General features: G+C 36.5%; 2 protein-coding genes across 2 annotated transcripts in view; one reads left to right on the top strand and one right to left on the bottom strand.

Annotated features, from left to right (window-relative positions):
• The window catches only part of LOC117563475 (uncharacterized), a 52,778-nt gene that overhangs the window by 10,007 nt on the left and 21,758 nt on the right, over positions 1-21,013 (bottom strand). Inside the window, exon 3 of the mRNA XM_034241832.2 lies at positions 6,585-6,625. Within this exon, the coding sequence (XP_034097723.1) occupies positions 6,585-6,587 (3 nt within the window). The 5' untranslated portion in view covers positions 6,588-6,625. The remainder of the gene's footprint in view (positions 1-6,584; positions 6,626-21,013) is intronic.
• Positions 2,240-5,070, top strand: LOC117563474 (probable cytochrome P450 310a1). The gene is made up of 6 exons (XM_034241830.2): positions 2,240-3,010; positions 3,598-3,720; positions 3,924-4,105; positions 4,163-4,399; positions 4,471-4,728; positions 4,819-5,070. Exons 1-6 carry the CDS (start codon positions 2,526-2,528, stop codon positions 5,022-5,024), a joined length of 1,491 nt encoding a protein of 496 aa, XP_034097721.1. The 5' UTR covers positions 2,240-2,525; the 3' UTR covers positions 5,025-5,070.

The following is a 21,013-nucleotide window of genomic DNA, read 5'->3' as shown; positions in this document are numbered from 1 at the left end:
GTTGTTTCAATATACCCAAACAGCCTTCGGTATATTTGTAGTATTTTTGCGGTATATTAATTTGGTATATTTTCATATATGTATATATTATATTCATCTGTTTTATTTTAAAATCAATACTGTGTTGTTTCTATATACCCAAACAACCTTCGGTATATTTGTAGTACTTTTGCGGTATATTAATTTGATATATTTGTAAATTAATACCGCGCTGTTTTACTTTAATTCAAAATGGATAACGGGTATCTCACAGTCGGACACACTCGATTGTTGCTTTCTCACTTGTTTTTTTTTTCTTTTTTTATCCTATATTAACACACATTCGCAATTTACATTTTGAACTTCACATGCAATGGGCGTGATTAATAACTTCCTCCCTTTTGGCAGCAGGAATTCCTTGTGAAGAGCGGAGAGTTCGTCAAGCATTCAAATTGAAGTTGACACTTGATAGTCGTTATTTGTGTTGCCATAGTTGCTGTTTAATTGGCTGTTAATACGGTTACAATGCAGATTACATACACGAATGTGGAGCAGAAATTGTTGATAATTAATTGACGTGAATGGATGTTCATTCCTTTGTTATTGCTTAATGACATGAGAATAACAAGTAGCATATCAAATGGGAAATTAAATGTGCTTTAGTATTTATTTCATAGCCAAATCAAGCGCCATAATTAAAACATTACTTTGCAGTTTTTCGATTTAATAGTTTCAAATTTAAGTGATTGTTCAATATCAATTTAAAACGTAGAAAAGTTTATTAACTCTTTTAATGCCTGCGGCTGCAATTCAACAGCAATTCAAATACAACAAATCCAGTTAAATCAACAAACGGAATACGAGAGTCGCTCAGAAAATAGCTCGAGGCTGTGTTAAAGTGTTTGAACTGTGTGTGTATAGAATTGAGAATATCGCATCAATGGAATATTTAAGCAGCAGTTGAAATGGAATCGCATATTACGATTCTTAATATACGTAAATAAATCAGAGTTGGCTTTGTTCGTCTTGGGTTAATTTCAAGTTCAGCCCGGCAAATGAAATGGAAATCGGATGCAATGAAGCTGAACTCTTGGGTTAAAAGCTTTCATGTATGTTCTATAAATAAAGTAGGGTATAACACGCATTTGTGCAAGTAATAATGAATTGAAATATTACACTGATAATTTGTGTTTCTTTTATTTTTCTTGTAACAATCAGTTGAGGTTTGTAATTATGATGAGTCATGGCAATGTGATTATATTGTAATCGACCTTTTGAATTATATTTCTTGTAATCTATAATGCCATATATAGGGTATTTTTAAGACACTATACTAGATTATGAGTACATACTTTCGGTTTGGGAAGCTGTAAAACGTTTTTAGTTCGGTTTGAAGTTGCACAGCGTTTAGTCAAACTGAAATATAGGAATTTACCTGGCTAAGAACGTACTTACCCACACTTTGGGTTTTGCTAGGAAATTCTACAGATAAGGCAACAGACCTTGAGGTACCTTATAAATCTACGACCTTGGCCTTAACTCAGGTAGTATATAGGCTTAACAGCCAGATAGTCGCTTGTTTATTTTATATACTTATATGCAGTTCACTATCTAAGAGTGTTTTATTGCACTTGAATTTACATCATCAGCTTAGTTTCATTATCATTAATCGATGCACTCGAGACGCCACACTCAATGCCATATTATCTAGTTATTTATTTATAACAACAAGTACACAATATTTACTATAATTTAATACGTCCAGAGAGAGACAGCCAATTAGTAGTTGCTATTGATCGCTGCGATCGATCGATTTTGGCCGTTGCAAGGTCAGTTTCAAGTTAGCCCTGGCCAAAAATATAAAACGAAGCGAATCGAGACGAGACGAAACAACTTTGGAAGCAAAACAGGATTTGCTGCGAGTTAGAATAGACAGCAGAGAATATTTGTTATCAGCTGAAAATGATGACGCGGCAAGATGCAGTGAAAGAGCAAAGGAGAGAGTGTGAGAGTGAGAGAGAGAGTGTAAACAAATCGAGTCGTATAGCAACTGATAATATTAAGTAGCGTCTGGTACAGCTGCTGCTGTATAAATTATTATCAGGACGCTGCAGAGTCGACGCAGGGCATGAGACAAGCTCCGGACTCATTATCAGCAACCGCGGCTGAAACAAAAAGGGAGAGACGCAGACAGACAGAGAGAGAGAGAGAGAGAGAGAGAGAGAGAGCGCGAAGAGATAACCAAGTGAACAAAAAAGGGCGATAGCAGTGCAGTTTGCCGGCTCGTAGTTTGGGTTTTTTGTGCGTTGGTCAGACAACATTTACTTGCTGCGTGAGAGAGACGCTGCGACGTGACTTTCGATTTCATTGGATTGTGAATTTCGTTGTGCCACAGGCAACTAAAACACAGGAGAAGTAGAAGCAGACACAGCCACAGACACAGACTCAGACACAGACACGCTGTCGAAGAGCTGGCATAATTATCTGAATCTGGATCTTCTGCCAGTCAGTTCATCAACGTTCGTCTCAGCCGCAACATCAACAACATGTGGCTGCTCCTGCCCATACTGCTCTACTCGATCGTCTTTCTCTACGTGCGACACATCTACAGCCATTGGCGACGCAAGGGCATTCCCAGCGAACCCGCCACGCTCTCCTGGGACTTCCTCTGCCAGGCCTATCGTCGTGAGTTCCGGCACGTGGAGGCCATCTGTGAAGCGTATCACGAGGGTCGTGATCGCCTCCATGGCATCTATTGCTTCTTTCGACCCGTGCTGCTGGTCCGAAATGTGGAGCTCGCTCGGCATGTGCTGCAGCAGGCGAATGGCCATTTTATGGAAACTAAGTGGGACTATGTCAAGGGCTACAGACGATTTAATTTGCTCGAGAAATTGGCGCCAATGTTTGGCACAAAGCGTCTGCAGCCTATGCTTCTGAACACACAAGATGTGGCCAATCAAATGATTCATCACTTGCAACAACGTGAGCTGCAAGGTGTAGTCGAATTGGATGTGCAACAGCTGCTCAGAATGTAAGTAAGCAAAAGCAATAATTAAGCATGACTTTAAGTTAAACTAAAAACTAACATAACTAGTAAAAGTTTTTAATCCATTTATATAATTAGTAAGTAATAAAATATGAAGTTTTTAGAAGTATTTTTAATTTTTAAATTAGAAAGTTTACTCAGAATATAAGCATAAGTTGGAAAGCAATAATTAAGCATGACTTTAAGTTAAGTTAACAATTTTAAAATTCAAACATATCAAATAAATTTTGTTAAGCAAATTTAGTCACGAATTTAGTTTAATTTAGAATTTGGTTTTAAAAATGTTATCAGCTTTTTAATTTTAAATCAGAATGTAAGCAAAAGTAGAAAGCAACTTTCATTTAAGCAAACATATTTGTAATTACTAGCAAAGGTTGTAAAGCAATTTGAATTATGACTTTAATTTAGGTTTATATTTTAAAAATAAGTAAAAAGGTAATTATTTTCTAAATTTGAAGTTTTTTCCAGAATAACAATAAGCAGAAGTAGTTCAGGAAATTTAAAAATGATTTCTAATTGTGTAATAATTAATTGAATATTATTAATAATAACTTTTGTACTCTTCTTGATAGCTATGCTGTGAACATTATGGGCAACTTGGTCTATGGACTGGATGTGAACAACTTTGAGCAACAGGATCACATACTCAACAGCTTTGCGGAGAATACAGCGCAGCACAGTAATCTGCAATGCTTGTAAGTACACACTGAAATCTCACATAGCGACCACCTCGCTTAGGGGCCACACTGAAACGTGTAGTAAAAGTTCATTTGGCGATCTATTTTGATAGTTAAACTTTTCACTATAAAAACCAATCTCGTTTAGCGGCCTATTTTGGTGGCCACTAAGCGAGATATGCTTTTACCACAATATCGATTATATATCTCAACTTCTTCAGCACTCTACGCGGCGTGCCGCAGAAGTCAACGCTCACGTATCGCCTGCTGGACATCATTCAACGCAATGTGGAGCAACGCGAAGAACGTGGCATAATACGCAAGGACATGTTGCAGCTGCTGGTGAAGTTTCGCAATGGCAACGACTTGGGTAGCGACAAATGGCAAGTGGAGCATGCCATAGGTAAGTTAACTGAACCAATCAACTTCCACTTAACTACATTTGTGTTTATCTCTTCAGAGGAAGACAAACTGATGTCGATTAAGCGTCTGGCTCAAGTAGCTGAGGATTTGCTGCAGTCCGCTTTGGATAGCTTGGCGTCAACAATTACACTGACGCTCTATGAGATCGCACAGCAGCCGCTAATTGTGGAGAAGCTGCAGGCGGAGATTAAAGAGCTGCAGTCCGATGGCGATGGCCAGCTTCAGCTGCTGGAGCAACTGGAGGGCATGAAGTACATGGAGATGTGTGTGAAAGGTGAGGCAAATGAATTGAGTAACCGCTGCTGACTTTCCCCTTCGAGACTATATTAAATTTCAATTCAATAGAAACGCTTCGCAAATATCCGCCAGTGCCGCTGATTGAACGCACTTGCCGCAAGAGCTACACGTTGCCTGCCACCAAATTCACCGTTGGCGAAGGCAAGACACTGATGATACCACTTCTGGCCATACAACGCGATGAGAAGTATTTCAGTGAACCGCTGAAATATAAACCTTTGCGCTTTCTGCACGACAAGCTCAAGCAATCCACACAATGCCCCAGCGCCTTTGTGGGCTTTGGCATTGGCGGTGCTCAATGCGTGGGTAAGTTTAGTGTGTGTATACACAGAACAAAACAAAACCAAACCGCATATAAATTCTTGACTATAATTTCGAACAATCCTCTATGCGCAGCACAAAACTTTGCCAAAATGGTAATTAAAGTGGCGTTGATTAAACTGCTGCAGCACTACGATATCGAGTGGGATGAGAATGCCGCCGCCGTTGTGGAAGTATCGCATCTGCCCGCACCATTAATAACATCACCCGATGGACTTAGACTTAAACTGAAAGCACGAGAGATTTTAGCACATAGCCACTATCGCAAGAATTCGATTTAAGCGCTTTATATTTTCAAAAGTTGAAAATGAATGAAAATTTAATTTATGCAAACACGTGTTTTTTTTTCGCTCTCTGACCAACACTTTATTTGAGTGTTTTTAGCGTTGCGCTCCTAAAAATATGCCATAAATAAAATCCATATATAATGGCAGCTAACTCGCGTTGCTGTTGCTGTTCACGTTGTCTGTTCATTTTGCTTCGTTAGCTACGTTTGGAAAATGTCAAAGGTCCTTAGTCCTTGAAACGCGCGCTCACACACACAGACATTGCGTATACGCAACGTATACGCCGTTAAATTAGAGAATCTATGGGAGCGAGCGGAGCCTGTTGTTGTCGTGCTGCGGCAAACTCATCAGGGCGGAAAAGACATGTTCAAGCACATGAGCTTATCATTAAATTTGATTTGCTTTGTTGCCAATATACTCACACACGCACACACACACGCACTTACACACAGGACAATGTCTGATTGGCATTGGAATCTTATTGCTAAATATGCAAAAGTCACAAGCAGTCATGGTAATGCTAAGCAGCCAGAGCCAGAGCCAGAGAGATAAGAGATCACTAATAATTTAGAGAGACATAGACTTGACTTCGACGGCGGCAATCAAGCTTAGTAGCCACTAACGATGCCACAATTAGGCCGCATTATGAACACATTTATCAACCCAGGACTGGGACTGGGAATGGGGACGATGAAGAAGAAGAGGTAGGGGATTGCCAAGTATTTTGCACAAATTCACAACTAACATTACAATCCAAAACTTGCGGTCGGCCTGTCACAATTAATTGAGCTCGGTGGGTGGCTCCTTTTACTTCAGACACTCTAATGAGCCGGAAATTGTGCTTTCAACCACAGCAACACAGTCATTTGTGCTTTGTGTGCGGCCACGAAATTATTAATTACGCAAAATACGTATACGCCCCCGTTGACACTCGGCCACAAATAAAGGAGAGAGACAATTCTTAAAGTTGAGCTAAAGTTTTGTACACATTTTAAAGTGCACACACGTGACCCAGCAACAGAAGAAGAAGCCAACTGATGTTTAACATGCAACTGACCCAGTTGAGCTGCCGCATATAAATTGCATTGAAGATTTCCTCGTAGATTTCCCCAAGCCCAAAAGTGCCGAAGCTCAGTTTTTGGGCAGCTGGGGTCCAACAATAGCATCGTGTTTGCGCCGTTTACTCTGGCATTGTCCTGGTTACATTTAAACATTACTCATTGCATATTAAGTGGTCAAAATGCCTCGCTTCCCCAACCCCAACCCCAAACCCCACTCGACTTAAGCTGGAGAGCTGGAAAGCTTCAAAAGTTGCCGACGTTGCGTGAAATATGCGAAAGCATAAAATTTTCATTTACATGAGAGCCAAGCAGCATAAATTAAGAAATATTTCTCTCTTGGGGACATTTGACATGGAGAAATGACTTAAGTGTTTGCTAATTTTTTATGTTAATTTTCTCCACTTTTTCCTTCTTGTTTTTTACTTCTTTTTAGCATGTAATTGCCATGTGAAATGTTGCAAAAGAGACCCCAATTAGCTCCCTATTTACTTACCATAATTTAAGATTTCCTCTTCACCAACGAAATTTATTTAGCTGCAATGAAAAAGAGAGCGAAATTTCACATTTATTATTATTGTATAATTTGCATGAAAAAGTGAGTTTTGTTTTCATTATTTATACAATTTTATTTGTATTTGTAAGGACAGGCTAATTACGTACTCGCCTGTCATTGGCAAACAATCACAGTTATAGGCAGAACATGTAGAAGTCTCATTAATAATATATATGTATCAACTTGAAAATGTATTTGAAATAAAAATAAAGCAAATTTGTAAAACAAAAACATACAAAAACACAATCGAGCGACAAAAGAGAAAGATACGAAAAATATAGCATGAGAAAAATGCATGAAACTGACATTAAAGGTTATCGTCGTCAACTCTTTTAATTAACCAATTGACATATGACTTTAGTCTGGTTGTTTGTTGTTGTGTTATGCCTTTATTGTTTTTATTGGCATTGTTTGATCAATCTGTTAAAGAAAAAACAACAACAACACTAACCAATAGCAACTCAATAAAGCCATTGGAAGTCAACTTTAAAACTATGTAACACAATGAGCAGCAAAAGCGAACATTACATAAAAGGAGATTATTTATTTAAATATGCATGAAAACATTTATTAAAATGTGTGTTTTATGTAACCAGTTAACTATTTAGTCATTATGTCATAAGCTGGTAAAAGTTATTTGCAATTTAATAATAAGGAAAATGACTCACTGTCACCACAACAAAATATGTTGAATTGTTGAATGAGAAAGGTGACAAATTTCCATTTATTATTAATGAAAAGTGCTTGAAGGCATGATTAGTTAAAATAATTATAATATTATGTGGTGAATTGTGTGATGTCAAGTTCTTCAATTCATTCACAAATAATTTGTGGCTTTTTATGGATGAATGACATTTTTTAATAAACTAAAATACTAGAATCAAAATACAAAAACAAATTGTGTTTACTGTAGAACAGAAATATGTTACTAAAGTACTAGAAACAAAATAAAATAAAAGATATTTTTACTGTAAAATATATAGAATATAATAATAATATTTACACTATAGACATAAATGTACAATTTTGAAAGATTTATATAATATAATAATAATATTTATACTATAGAAATAAATGTGCACTTTAAAAAGATTGACTTAATAACTGCTGGCAAAAATACATATATTAATTTCTTAATTTATTGTATGTGTTTGAATATCAAATTTAATATTTTCAAATGAATTATTTTAGTAATTGATTTTGTAATTTATTGTACGGATTCAAATATCAAATTTTAATTTATCAAATGGTTTAATTCATTAATTAATGTTGTTATTTTTTGTATATTTTCAAATATCAAATTTAAAATATTCACATGCTTTAATTTATTGATTTATTTTATTCCCTTTCTAAATTTAAAAGAGTTTTTATTTAAAGTTTTTCTTCTCAAATTTGTTTGTTCATAATTTTCCTAATTTTTATATAGAACTATAATAAAATAGCTAAAGCAACTGATGCTTTGTAATTATTATTTCAATTAAAGCGGCAAAAGTCTCGCAGATTAACAACGTTTCTTTGTTGAGTGTATGCATATGTGAAAGATAATTGAATTGCAGTGTAGCGTTGCCAGCGGGCTGAATTTAACGCACTGTTTAAGCGCTTGGGGGAAGGCAAGGCGCATAAATTAATTAAAAGTCGGAAACAGATATAAATATAAATAAAGTAAGTAAGTAAACACACAGACAGACACACGCAATCATACACAAATATAGCACATGCAGGCGACCGTTGCAGCGACAGTTTGGCTGACAATAATTAAAGCAACTGTGTGCAGACAGCAACACAGCAACACAGCAACAGAAGTAGCAACGGCGGCAACAATGACAACAGCAACAGCAGCAGCAGCAACAACACGTTAAAGAAGGGCAACAAACAAACAAGTAAACAAACAGAAAAAGATTGAAAGAAATCAACAAACAGCTGCACGCACAACTCCAAAGCGACGGCATCAAAAGAAGCAGCCGAGTCATCTTGCAGCAGTTGCAGTTGCAGTGGCAGTTGCACGTGGTGTGGCACACACAGACTCGTATATCTGTATGGCAGTGTGGCAATTATGGCAATGCAAGCGTCGCACACACACACACACAAATTGAAAAAGTAAGCACAAGCAATTCAACTAACCAGAGACAAGTTAACCAACCAAAGCCAAAGCCAAAGCATGACGTGAGCGTGTGTGTGTGAGTGTTTGTGAGTGTATGAGTACCCGCTACGTTAGCATGGATACACTCATATGCAGTGCCAAGCGCAAAACAGTAACAACAATTGTCCCTTTACAATTTGTCATTCCGTTTGTCAGCTTAGCAGTTACTCATCATGCTCATCACGATAATAATGTTTAAAAAAGCAAGATGCAAAGAGAGACATTCACACACACACACACACACACACACACATACTCACATGCAGCTGTCACTTAATTGTTGGACAAATAATAAAGTAGATACATAAATACACATTTTGTGTTCGAGTCAAGAATGGGTGACGCTTATTTATTTTTATTACTCTGACCCTTTGAGGTCAGCCAGCGTTTTGCTTTCAGCTTTCAAGTGCGGCATTAACCGACATGTGGCAAATTCAAGTTGCATTTTGAGTTCAAGATAAACCCAAAAATGTTGCTGACTTGCTAAAATAACCAGCTGCTTTATGACTTCAATGGTAATAAAGTCTTTGGCCGCAGGCTATTCTTTTTAAATTTAAATAATGTGGTTTATTATTGTTTCTAAAATTGGGTTTGCTCTAATTTGCATATATGAATATTTTGCATGCACTCAATAAACAGCAAAATAAACAAATTAAATATATTTTTGGAGTACATTATTCATAAATTTTCAAATTTTTTTCTTACCAACAAAAGTGATGAATTGTTTCGAAAAATTAAAAAAATACATCAAATTTATTTTAATTATATTATTTTAAGCCAGTTATCTGATTTCGAATTTAATATAGCTTTATAGTTGGGTGAAATCACATCACAGATTTATTTGTATATACAGCAAGTAAGAAAGTTACAGTCAAGTGTGCTCGACATATACCCATTACCCATATTCAATAAAACCATATTCTAAAAATATACCGAACTTGTGTACACACCAATACTAAAATATACTAAATTAATATACAAAATACCAGAATTAATACATGTCAATGCTAAAATATACTAAAATACTATACTAAATATTTGGTATATCGATATACATAGTTGTACAATCAAAATATACCGAAAAAATCTAATTCTGAATTCTAATATACATACTGAACAAATTCTAAAAATTACTTCTACATTCAAAATATACTATAGAGTCTAAAATATACCAGATTGTCAGCCAATGCAACTAGCATCTGTTGACCCTGATCAAGAATATATATACTTTATAGCATTGGAGGTTCCTCCTTCTGCCTGTTTATATATTTCCTCAAGTAATATTCTTTTACCCTATGGGAACCGGTATAAAAATTAATGTTATACACAATATATAAATTTGGTATAACAACTGTCGGAACTAATTCCTAATTTATCTTTTGTTTATTTTCTCTTTTACTACTCCAAATAAATACGTAATTGCCTCTCTAATTTTGGTCTTATTTTTCAGAATCTTATTGCTTTGCACTAATGCACAATTATAAACTCAAAACATTAGCATAACAGTTATAAATTGTGATTTATTGTGCGCCATAAATTAAGAAATTGTTGCCAAATTGTACATCGAAGCCACTAAATTCGGAACTTTGATTTGAATTATGCGATACGCAGAGCATGCAGTTGTGTCCAGCTGTGGTGTATTAATATTGCATTTAAATTAATGAAATTAGCAGAGAGCAAATTACATGGGAATTTCAGAATTTACATAATTCAAGCTAATTTACAGCGAATTCAATTAAAATGCCAAATGCGAATAATGTTGTGTTGTTGTTGTTATTATTATGATTATTTTGCTGAATCAAAACGCATAAATTAATATACATAATTTTCACCTGCCAGCCAGCGAAGGTGTGTGTGTGTGGGAGGGTGGGCGTGGCACGGTGAAAGAGAGACGTGCAAAATATGATGCTAAATTTTAAGCAGATTTTCACGTTCCCGCCCAGAGGCCAACAATTTTGCGGGGGATGTGAGCACAAAACTTTTTGCGCCAAAAATATAAAGCCCCTAAATGGCTTTCGCCATTGTTGTTGTTGTTGTTGTTGTTGTTGCTGTAGCTCAGCTGATGTTATTGTTGTGGTTATGGTTTTATTCGTGTATGGCCTTTCATGTGACAAACTTGGGCAATTTCCGTCACACGGAAATGTGCACAATTTAATTTCTTTCTTCATTCATTCTATTTTTCACACCCTGCAAAATGATGTCAACATACAGAGGGTATGATAGAAATGTGGAAAAATATAATTTTTAAATATAAATAGCTCTTATAACGAGATTTCTTAATTCAATATTAAATTTGAATACACCTGTAAATATCTAATACTTGAGACCAATTACTATTTCTTTTTTTTTTTGTTCCTACATAACTTGTTAAGTTGCCATGTTGGATAAATAATATATAAATAACACTTTTAGAAATAAAAGATTTTTTTTCAAATTTTGCAACAGTTTTATTTAATAAGTGATAGCCAATAATGAATTTTGATTCATTTTCTTTTAAAACCTTGCTTAAACTCTTCTCAATTAAAGCGCATTTTATAGCTTATCATTGCTTGGCGTTTAAGCTCATTTTTTTCGTGCAAATTAAGGCGTTTGGCAGCTTCTTTCTTAGACGCAGACGAAGCAGAAGTTCTTTTGGCTTTGTGGATTCTCAGATGTTTTTATTTGAGAGACAGGGAGAGAGAGCTGCCCACAGTTTTGTGTTGATAATTTTCCGCTTGACTTGGGCACTCGCTTCGCTCTTTTTTGTTGAAGTCGTACAACTTCACTTGCTGTTGCTTTTAATTAGAATTAGCAAACTTGCTACAACACGAGAAACATTCAACAGAAACAGAGACAGAGGCACGGAGAGAGCGACCGCTGGGAGTGAGAGATACTGAGAGTAACATCGTCGCTTGCTTAAGATAATTTTTGCCGTGAAAACATAAATTCAACTTGTTTTTATGTGCACTCATACACAAGCACACACAACACACTCACACACACTCACGCACATACACAATTACACACTCTCACGCACTCGTTTTTGGTTAGAACTTCCATTTGTGGGGACCCCTGAGCTCCATGTCCCCTTCTGGCATTGAGATTTTTCTTGGAAAATTAACAGCACTCGTGGCTTTGATTTATCGCGATAAGCGGATGTGTGTGTATGTTATACATTTGTTGTCTTTGTTGCTTTTGCCTTTGTCGTTGTCGTTGTTGCTTTATTTGGGACTGATACAGAGATTTTTGTTGGCAGCACGTTGTTTGCCTCTCATCAGCATATGCAGATTGATTTTGACTTTAATTAAGTTATCTAGGTTTCTTGGCCTAAACGATGGGAATTGACTGCATGTGAAGCTTGTGCCAATTGGCAATAATTTTGAAGGGCTTTAAGTCTTTAAAGGGAAAATAAATTGCTGGCATTTGTGGCCCACATTCTTTCTCAAAAATGTTGTGCAAAACTTTGTGGACAATTTGTTGTCAGTAAATATTGCTTAAAGAGCAGCACAGTAAAGGTTTCCTCTTTAAAGTCATTATCTCGTTCAATTTATTAACTAATTGCTCTAAAATAAATACTGCTTTAAGCCGCTTATAAAGCCAACTTTATATTGACTTTGTTACTCAACTTTACGACATATATATTTGTAGCTTCCGAAAAGTTGAAGCAACAATTGTGTGTGTATGTAACAATTTTCGAAATAAACTCAAGTTTTCACCTCTGACCAACCGCAAATAACACAAAACAAGTAACAATAACAATAACAACATTTTGAAGATTTTCGCAGCTCTTCCAGCTCCAGCTTTAGTTCCATGTTGAACGCCACACATCGTTGCACTTGAGGCGCACTCAAACTTGAAGTTTTAGCTCCACCAAACTTAACATTGCATAGTCGTTCTTGTTGTTGTTATTTTAGTAGTACAAGTTGTTGTTGTTGTTGTTGTTGTTGCTCTGCTTACTGCAGTAGCAAAACATTGTCGTACATTAACTGAACTAACGATACACAACGTCGACAGTCCGGGGTCCGTGGTAGCAAGTGCGTCTCTCTCTTTGGTTATGCAAGTACGACTCGAAGTAATCTCATAGCCAAGTTAACTTCAACCTCTAATTGCTAGTCGCCCCCGAAGTGCACTCAGTGGCAATATGCTACTCCTCCATACGAGTACTATATCCATTTCACTATTTTACCATTGTTGCCGCAGTTTGGCAGCAGAAGAAGCAACATGGAAGGGAGAAGAAGAAGAACTCCTCCCCCTTTCACAAAGCTAATCAAATGTTGCATACGACCAACAATTTTTTATTGTAGTTGCCGCAGGGTAAAGCTACGACTATATTTATTCTTCAAGTAGACAATACACATGCTCATACATGTTTAACTATACACTGAGATAAATTGGGGGTAGGCGATAGATATGATAGTGAAGTGCATTGATTCCTTGTGGAAGAATTTCTTTAAAGTTCTCTCCCGCTTTAATGTTACTCCTTGTTTAAAGTTCGAAAAAGGTTAGGCAAAGAAAGCGGTAGATGAGTTTGGTAGAGTAAAAGGAGAGAATTGTTTCTTTATGTGAAATTCAATATTTACTTATGGTATAATTCGTTTATTATCCTTTTCAATTATGAGTTTTTTTACTACTGCATTTGAATTACTTTTTATGTATCCAGAATCTTTGAAAATCTTCATCGAGATATTGTATATAGTAAGTTTAATACTCTTTATATAATTGAAGTTTAACTATACACTGAGATAAGTTGGGAGTAGGCGAAAGATATGATAATGAAGTGCATAGATTCCTTGTAAAAGAATTTCTTTTAAGTTACTCCCTCTTTAATGTTACTCCTTGTTTAAAGTTCGAAAAAGGTTAGGTAAAGAAAGCGATAGATGAGTTTGGTTGAGTAAAAGAAGAGAATTGTTTCATTGTTTATTTTAAGGAATGATAACTGCTTTAATCTTTATGTGAAGTTCAGAATTTTGCTAAAAATTCGTTTAGTTTCTTTTTCAATTATAACATTATTTTAGTACAAATATATTTTTTCTGTAAGTCTCTGAAATATAATCCATAATCTTGAAAAATCTTCATCGATATATTAAATATAGAAAGTTTAATACTCTTTATATTTTATTTTCTCCTTACTATTTTCATTTATTTTTAAGTTACCTTAAACTATCTTCCTAAAAGTTGCTGTTGCTGTGCTGTTCGTCAACTTCACATGCATTATTTGAACCGCCATTTCTCTCAGTGCATGTGAAAGGGACAAATATATTTTTTCTTTAAGTCTCTTAATTTTAAGCTCTTTAAGCAGAATCTTTGAAAATCTTCATCTAGATATTGTATACAGTAAGTTTAATACTCTTTATTTAATTGAAGAATCTGTTAATCTATGTGTTATATATTTTTTATCTTCTTACTATTCCAATTTATGTTTAAACTACCTTCAACTACCTTTCTAAAAGTTGCTGTTGCTGTGCTGTTTGTCAACTTCATATTATTTTTTTAAACCCCCATTTCTCTCAGTGCATGTGGAAGGGACACATATGTTGTCGCTGTTGATGTTGTCATTTGGCCGTTTTTGTCGAAGCCCCTCCAGCCAGCCTGGACGAGGGCTCGCAACGTAACGTATGTAGTAGGTGAGTTTGCCCATTGATTTGATGTCAGTTGCCCTGAAGGCAATTGAGCTGTGGGGCTAGCTGGAGCTATTTTGCAAAGCCCGAGCAGCGAGCACCGAGTGCTGAGCCTGAGCCTGAACCTGTCCCATGTAGTTCTGGGCTAGATGTATCAACTTTAACTTTATTTACGTGCTTGATTAGAAGCAAGCCAACGCGGGTTTCAGATGACTCTAGCCCGGGAGGGCCTTTTGTTAGTCTCTGTGTGTGTGTATGTTGAATGGCGGCATCAATACAGCTGGCACCACGCCCAGTTCACACCTTAGGGGTCTCTCTAGGTGGGTGGGCAACATGATTGAGTAGAGTGAAGTGAAGTGGAGTGGAGACCCTGCGGCTGCTGTCTATTGTTATGAGCGATCCCAGGTCTCGCTTATCATTGTGCAAGCGCGACTTAATTGAACGGCATTTGACACAATTTAAGAGTTGACTTTGTTTGCCAGTTTTCTGGGCCGAGGTAAATTAGTTTCACTTGTCTTTGGGTCGCATACACTACACAAATCCCACGCCAAATTGCGCATCATTTGCCAGACGGCGAGTAGGTAGAGACAGAGGCAGAAGAAAAAACAGATTGGGTGAGAGATGCAGTCTGAGGGAAAATTGCGATAGACAGATAGAGTTGTCGTCTTGTCGTGTGACATGGAAACCCAAAAAATAAAAGACCCTATGAAGCTGCTCTTTCTCCCCTCTCTCTCTCTCTGCCTCTTTCTCTGTACTTTATTCGCATGTGCTGAGAGATGCGCGCCATGGATATGGCAAAAGTCATGAATGTTACTCAGAGCCAAGCATATTCCGGCTGCTTTTCACTGATTGCAAAACCCCATGCTTGACAGTTGGCACTCGAAAAAGACAACTCTGCAGCTACAGCTGCAGTTTTGCTTGCTGCAGCTGCAACTGCAACTGCAACTTCAACTTCAACACTCAGCAGCTCTTAAGCTTGCCATTTGCAATATGCAACAGCAGAGCACAGCCCTGTGTGAAATGTTGTCAATGTTGTGCAAGTACAACGAGCAACTTCACTCAGAAAGTTCATTTCACAAAAGGGTTGCTTCTTCCTGGACTCAGTCAGGAATTGAGTTATGAGGCCAGCCAGATAAATGTGCTCAAAGCGAACAGCAGCAAACACACAGATGAGACAACAAATACTCATTTTACATGCAGACTGCACGAACTTGTGAATTCCATAAATGAAATGATATCAAATGCAATATCGTATTATTATTTTGACACCAACTGAGACGAAGCGTCTTAGAATCATGTGTGCAAACCATAAAATAGTTTGGCTTTGGGGCAAAAATAAACAAGCTGCAGCAGGTGAATGATTCCTACACAGCTTGCTGTTGGATTCACAATGAAATTGAAATTGATATAGGTTTCTGAGTATTTTAGAAATTTTAATTAAAAAATATGAAATAGAGGTATGAATGAGAAATGCTGAGAAAAATGTAGAGAACATTTGTTTTATAAATTTCTGAAATGATAACAGAAAAATAGAAAACGAATAGTGTGTTGAATGTTTGAAAAATTTGGAACATACGCAAAATATTAAAACATTCATAGAATTGAAACAAATTTGTATGATTTAGATTTTCGGATAACAAATTACAAATAATTACAGTATTCAAAAAGAAAGCATTACAACCGAAAAAGTATTAAGCTACTTTGGAATTTAACAATAATTTAATATTTGATTAAAGAATTCGCTTTCTTTCTTTCAATTTTACTATCTTTGTATTCTTTAACCCGTAACCTTTAGTTTTCTTTCTATATAAAAATAACTTGCCAAACCAGACAGCCCAGCTGTGTCTTTAATATATGCCAAAATCAATGCCTTAACCTATCCCACACACATTTCTCCACACAGACTTTTGCCTTTCCCCTTTCCCCCCTCTCTTTCTTCCTTCAATGATTTTTCATAGTGAAGGCGGTTTAACTTTTCACGTGAATAATGTCATCATAGGAAAAAGTTATTGTCTTCGTCGCTGAACTGCATCTGCAGCTGGGTCCCTTGATTTCAGCCTCGCACCGAGAAGCCCCGTTTGCCACATGGTGCATGCCTCTGGCCACCCAGTGAATTGCATTTGCTGTTGGTGTTGCTGTTGCTGTTGACTGCTATTTTGAGCGCATCATCAGCGACAACGTCGTCGTCGTAGACGTCGAGTTTATTATGCAACGCCAAAAATTTAGTGCCATTTGTTGTCAACACGATGAATGCAACAACAGCAGCAGCAAACAACAACAACAACGATAGAAGCAGCAACAAAGTAAGCAGCAAAGTTGCGCGTTAACAATGGAATGGGTTGGGCAGAAGGGCGACCAAGAAGGGAACGGAGAGGAGAGCGGAGGGGAGCAGCGAGAATTGCGCTGCATTTGCGCAGTCATTGTAATGAGCTGGAGGCAACAACGCAGACCAACATCGAATGTGGCAATATGTAAAATTAACTTGGCAGATGCTGCAGCATTTCCAGAAGTTCCCAAATAAAACTTGCACAGAATTCCGCCAACAAAACTAACGATGAACCAACGAAGAAGCTGCAACGGAAGAGTTGTTGTTGCTGTTGCAGAGTGGCTGCTCGGTTTGGGAGTCATGCAAATCATGGCCTCTATGCATGTTGCATGCCACAGGCAAGAGATCGATTTGTGAACCGGTTGCAAATTTTCCACTAATTGCGGCATATCAGCGTCAAAAAACTCATAAAAAGCAAAAAAAAAAGTGACGTGCAAAACATTCATTGCATGTGTGTGTATCCGAATGACAATCATGACAGAGATTGATTTATTGATTGGCTGATTGATGAACTCGCAAAAATTATTCGATACGGACGAGCAATTAATGCCATCAAATGAACATCAAATTTATGCTAATCAGAGGCCCGAAATCAAATCAACAGTCAACATTTTGAAAAGTGAAATTCAATCGACTTGGTCTTCGACTTGAAGCTGGAATCTCTTGCGGCTTGCGGCTTGGCTTCTGAGTTTTGTGGCAGCATCCATCAAACCGCCTCTGGACACGCCAAATGCTCTACGAGATCAATGTTCGTTCGCTGTGTGAGGCAAAAAAATGTGTATAAATAAAATAAAAATTAAGAGTGAAAGTCCATTATGTTGAGTTTTTATTTTATGGTCAGGCGAGAGCCATAAAAATACCAGCGACATCTGCGGTAGATCGAAAACCTCACACAACCCAAACACCTCAAAGTCAGTAAGAGTGTGTGTGCATGTGTGTGTGTGTGTGTCTGTAGCTCACTATTTGCTATGCATGTCTAATTACTGACAAGACTCAGTGTGGCTTTTCTACATATAAGGTGCCTGGCCACAAATTGACCACACCTATCACTCAACTGACTTTGATACATGTCTATTTACAGTGCTTCAGTCCAGATAAACAACAAAAATGTTTTCAATGTAGCAAAACTTAATTTATTAAAAGAATACCCACTACATATAAAAGCTGCATTCATTTATATGTATATACATATATATTGAATTGAATTCTAAGCAAGAAATAATAAATACATAACATGTATTTATTTACATATATAGCAATTTATAACAAGTAAGAAAGCTACGGTGGAGTGTGCTCGACTGTGAGATACCCGGTGAGGAATTATGGTTAAAACATACCGATTTTAAATACAGTAAGCAACCAAAATATACCAAAAGCCATATTTGGTGTATTTATATAGAGCTACATTCAAAATTTACTATAGAGTTTAAAATATACCATTAAGACAGACGGACTTGGCTTTATCTTCTCGGCTGTTGACGCTGATCAAAAATATATATAATTTATAGTATCGGAGTTGCCTCAAGTCGGAGTTGGCACAAAGCTATAATACCCTTCCACCTTACGCGTAGTGGGTATAAGAACTAAAAATTTAACTCAAATACTTAACAAACTCTTAAAAATCTCAAATTTCTTCTCGCTTTAACTCTTAAAAAACTGCTTCATCAACTTTTCATAATATTAACATAATCTGCTTTTCATTTTATCAACTATACAACGTCCTCTTCATACTTGTCTTACAGGGTATTGCAACTTTCTTTCTGGCGCCCAAAACTTTAAGAAACGCACATTGTGTGGCCTTTATTGTCACTGCAAAGGCCAGCAAAATCATACAAAAAAAAAAGTTGTTCAAAAATATCTATATAAAAAAAATACAATGCACACGACACACTGAGATATAAAAGGCCAGTTTTTACTTTTTTTCAGCATATTTTTTTTCTTTTCTTGGACAAGACCTTCAAATGTTGAAAGCGAAAACTTTGCAATTGCCAAAGACCCGCATGAGTTTTTACTTTATTTTTTTTTTTTTTGGCGGCAGCTTGGCAACCGAAAAGTAAGTGTTTGTGTTGTGGGTGTGAATTTAAATGTAACGGCAGCAAATTGTAAGACCTTTAAGCTGTCCGACCACATCAATCATATATCAATCAGTCAATCAGTCAATTGCTAATTAGCATGCAATTCAATGAACAATTGACAATTGTCGACCAAAACAGTGACTTTGATGTCATGTCCGCACTACGAGTATGTGTTGTATGTATATCCAAGGGGATTATAAAGCGGCTTATACACGTATGTACACTATAGATACATATCGGTCTTCGTGCTTGTTTGTTTCTCCTCTATTCAAGGGCCTTGCAAACGTGAGCGATTTTCAAATTGCAAACCGCTATTTTTGTATTTTTTTTTTTTGATGACTTGCTAAGGTCGCCTTATTGACGCTTGGGCGGAATTAACGCGCTTTTGTTAAAAGTAAAATAAATTAAAAAATACAATTTTTTTTTTGTTATTTCGCATTCCCACAGTTTGGTTTTCGTTTAGCAAATTTGCGTTAATTTTCACACACACACAAAGTGAGAGAGAAGAGAGTGCGTGTGAAAGACAGCAAGAGGGAAAGAAAGAGAGGAGAGAAAGGGAGAGGGAGAACAAGTTCTGATGCCAAAATCAAAAAAGTCACCTGCCTGCAAAAGTCCAAAAAAACCGGATTCAAATCGCATGTTTCCTGTGGTTCATATGCAACCAGTTTTTCGTCGTCGTATCGCATAACTCAAAGGCATTTCATCGTCAAATTTTACAGCTTCCCGACAATACACACACACACACACACACACACACAAATCCATCCCATCGAAAACTAATTAAAAAGTTTTGTTTCATATGCTAACGCTTGAAAAACTCAACAAACTGCATTCCAATGCGATGAGTTACCAATTGAAATACTCTGTTTATGTTTGAAAACAGGAATGATATAGTTTTAAGTAAAGAAAGAATTATTTGAGTAAAGTTAATGCAAATATTTCATAGAACAAAAACTTTACAATTCCAAAATATTTCACTAGAATTCCGAAAGGAATTCAAATTTACAGCATATCTCTTAGTCGAGTATTTCTAGCAGCAGGCAAGCGTGCACACACAAATTTAGCTGGCAGAGCCAAGCCTGAATTTTATTGATGTGTTGCCATGATATTGATGACAAGCGCCGAAAGCATACAAAACAAATTCACACAACATCAATACTATATATAGTATATATGTATGTATATAGACCATATCGTGTCAACTGCACATGAAACCAAATTGGGACAAAAATATTGAGTTGACTTTCAGCGTCACGTGACATATTGAATGGGACGCAAACCAAAAAAAAAAAAAACACAAACGCATGGCTAGAAATTTATTTTGGCACATAAACGAAAAAAAATGCCAATCTATGCAAATAAGTGGCCCACATCTATATTCGGCAGGCAATCCGCCCATAAGTTCAATTTCCCCCAAAAACCTGTCCTCGGCCTATTTAAGATTTATGCGTATTTCATATTGACAGCCCTTAAACAATGAACTCGCAGCTGGCTTTTGTTTTATTTGCATATTACTTTTTTTTGCCATGGTTACTTTTGTTTAATAAATGTGTAATAAATTGTGTAAAACATTTCTATGCATTATGGGAAAGTAGAGAGAAATATGCGAGAAAATATAGTAATTAGAGAAGCCAATTACATTTGGCTGCGTTGCATTTTAATTAAAATTCTACATTAAATTCTTTACTTTAATGCGTAAATCGTAGACAAATATTTGCCACTATTAAATATGAAATAATTTAAAGTTTTCTGGTTAATAAATTTCCCCTTTAATATTATCATTTCCATGACAATCTAGCTTATTTAATCATAATTCCAACCCAAATTCATGTTGTTGTGATATGATTGCCACAAAGTACTTGTATAATGCAACATGGCCTAATGATAGGCACGCTCAACAATGTTGCTCGAGTTGCGGCTTTTAGCTGGAAATCGAAATCGTGCCGCGCTGCAATCGCTTTAATTAAAGTTTTGCTCTTAAAGTTACATTGCTCGAATTAGAGTTGGGACAACGCCTTAACAACAACAACAACAAAGGCACCCAAATTAAGCCAACGACTTTCGCCTGAGAAACCAAACCACAGAAATTGTTCCAGCAATTTGTGTAAAATATAAAAAAGAAGAAAAAATTGTACAAAAAAAAAGTGAATATTGGCAATAAATCTGTAAAGAAATAAACTGGTTAGGGTAGAAAGCAGAGAGAGAGAGAGAGAGAAAGACTCGGAAGCTGC

Source organism: Drosophila albomicans, chromosome 2L, assembly GCF_009650485.2.
Source record: "Drosophila albomicans strain 15112-1751.03 chromosome 2L, ASM965048v2, whole genome shotgun sequence".
Classification (NCBI taxonomy): Eukaryota; Metazoa; Arthropoda; class Insecta; order Diptera; family Drosophilidae; genus Drosophila; species Drosophila albomicans.
This window is presented reverse-complemented; position numbering and strand designations above follow the sequence as displayed.

Excerpts from the sequence above, each read along its gene's own strand:
- LOC117563474 (XM_034241830.2), top strand. The coding sequence starts at position 2,526 with ATGTGGCTGCTCCTGCCCATACTGCTCTACTCGATCGTCTTTCTCTAC. Across the intron at positions 3,721-3,923 it reads CACAGTAATCTGCAATGCTT|CACTCTACGCGGCGTGCCGC; the intron begins GTAAGTACACAC and ends CAACTTCTTCAG. Across the intron at positions 4,400-4,470 it reads CATGGAGATGTGTGTGAAAG|AAACGCTTCGCAAATATCCG; the intron begins GTGAGGCAAATG and ends TCAATTCAATAG.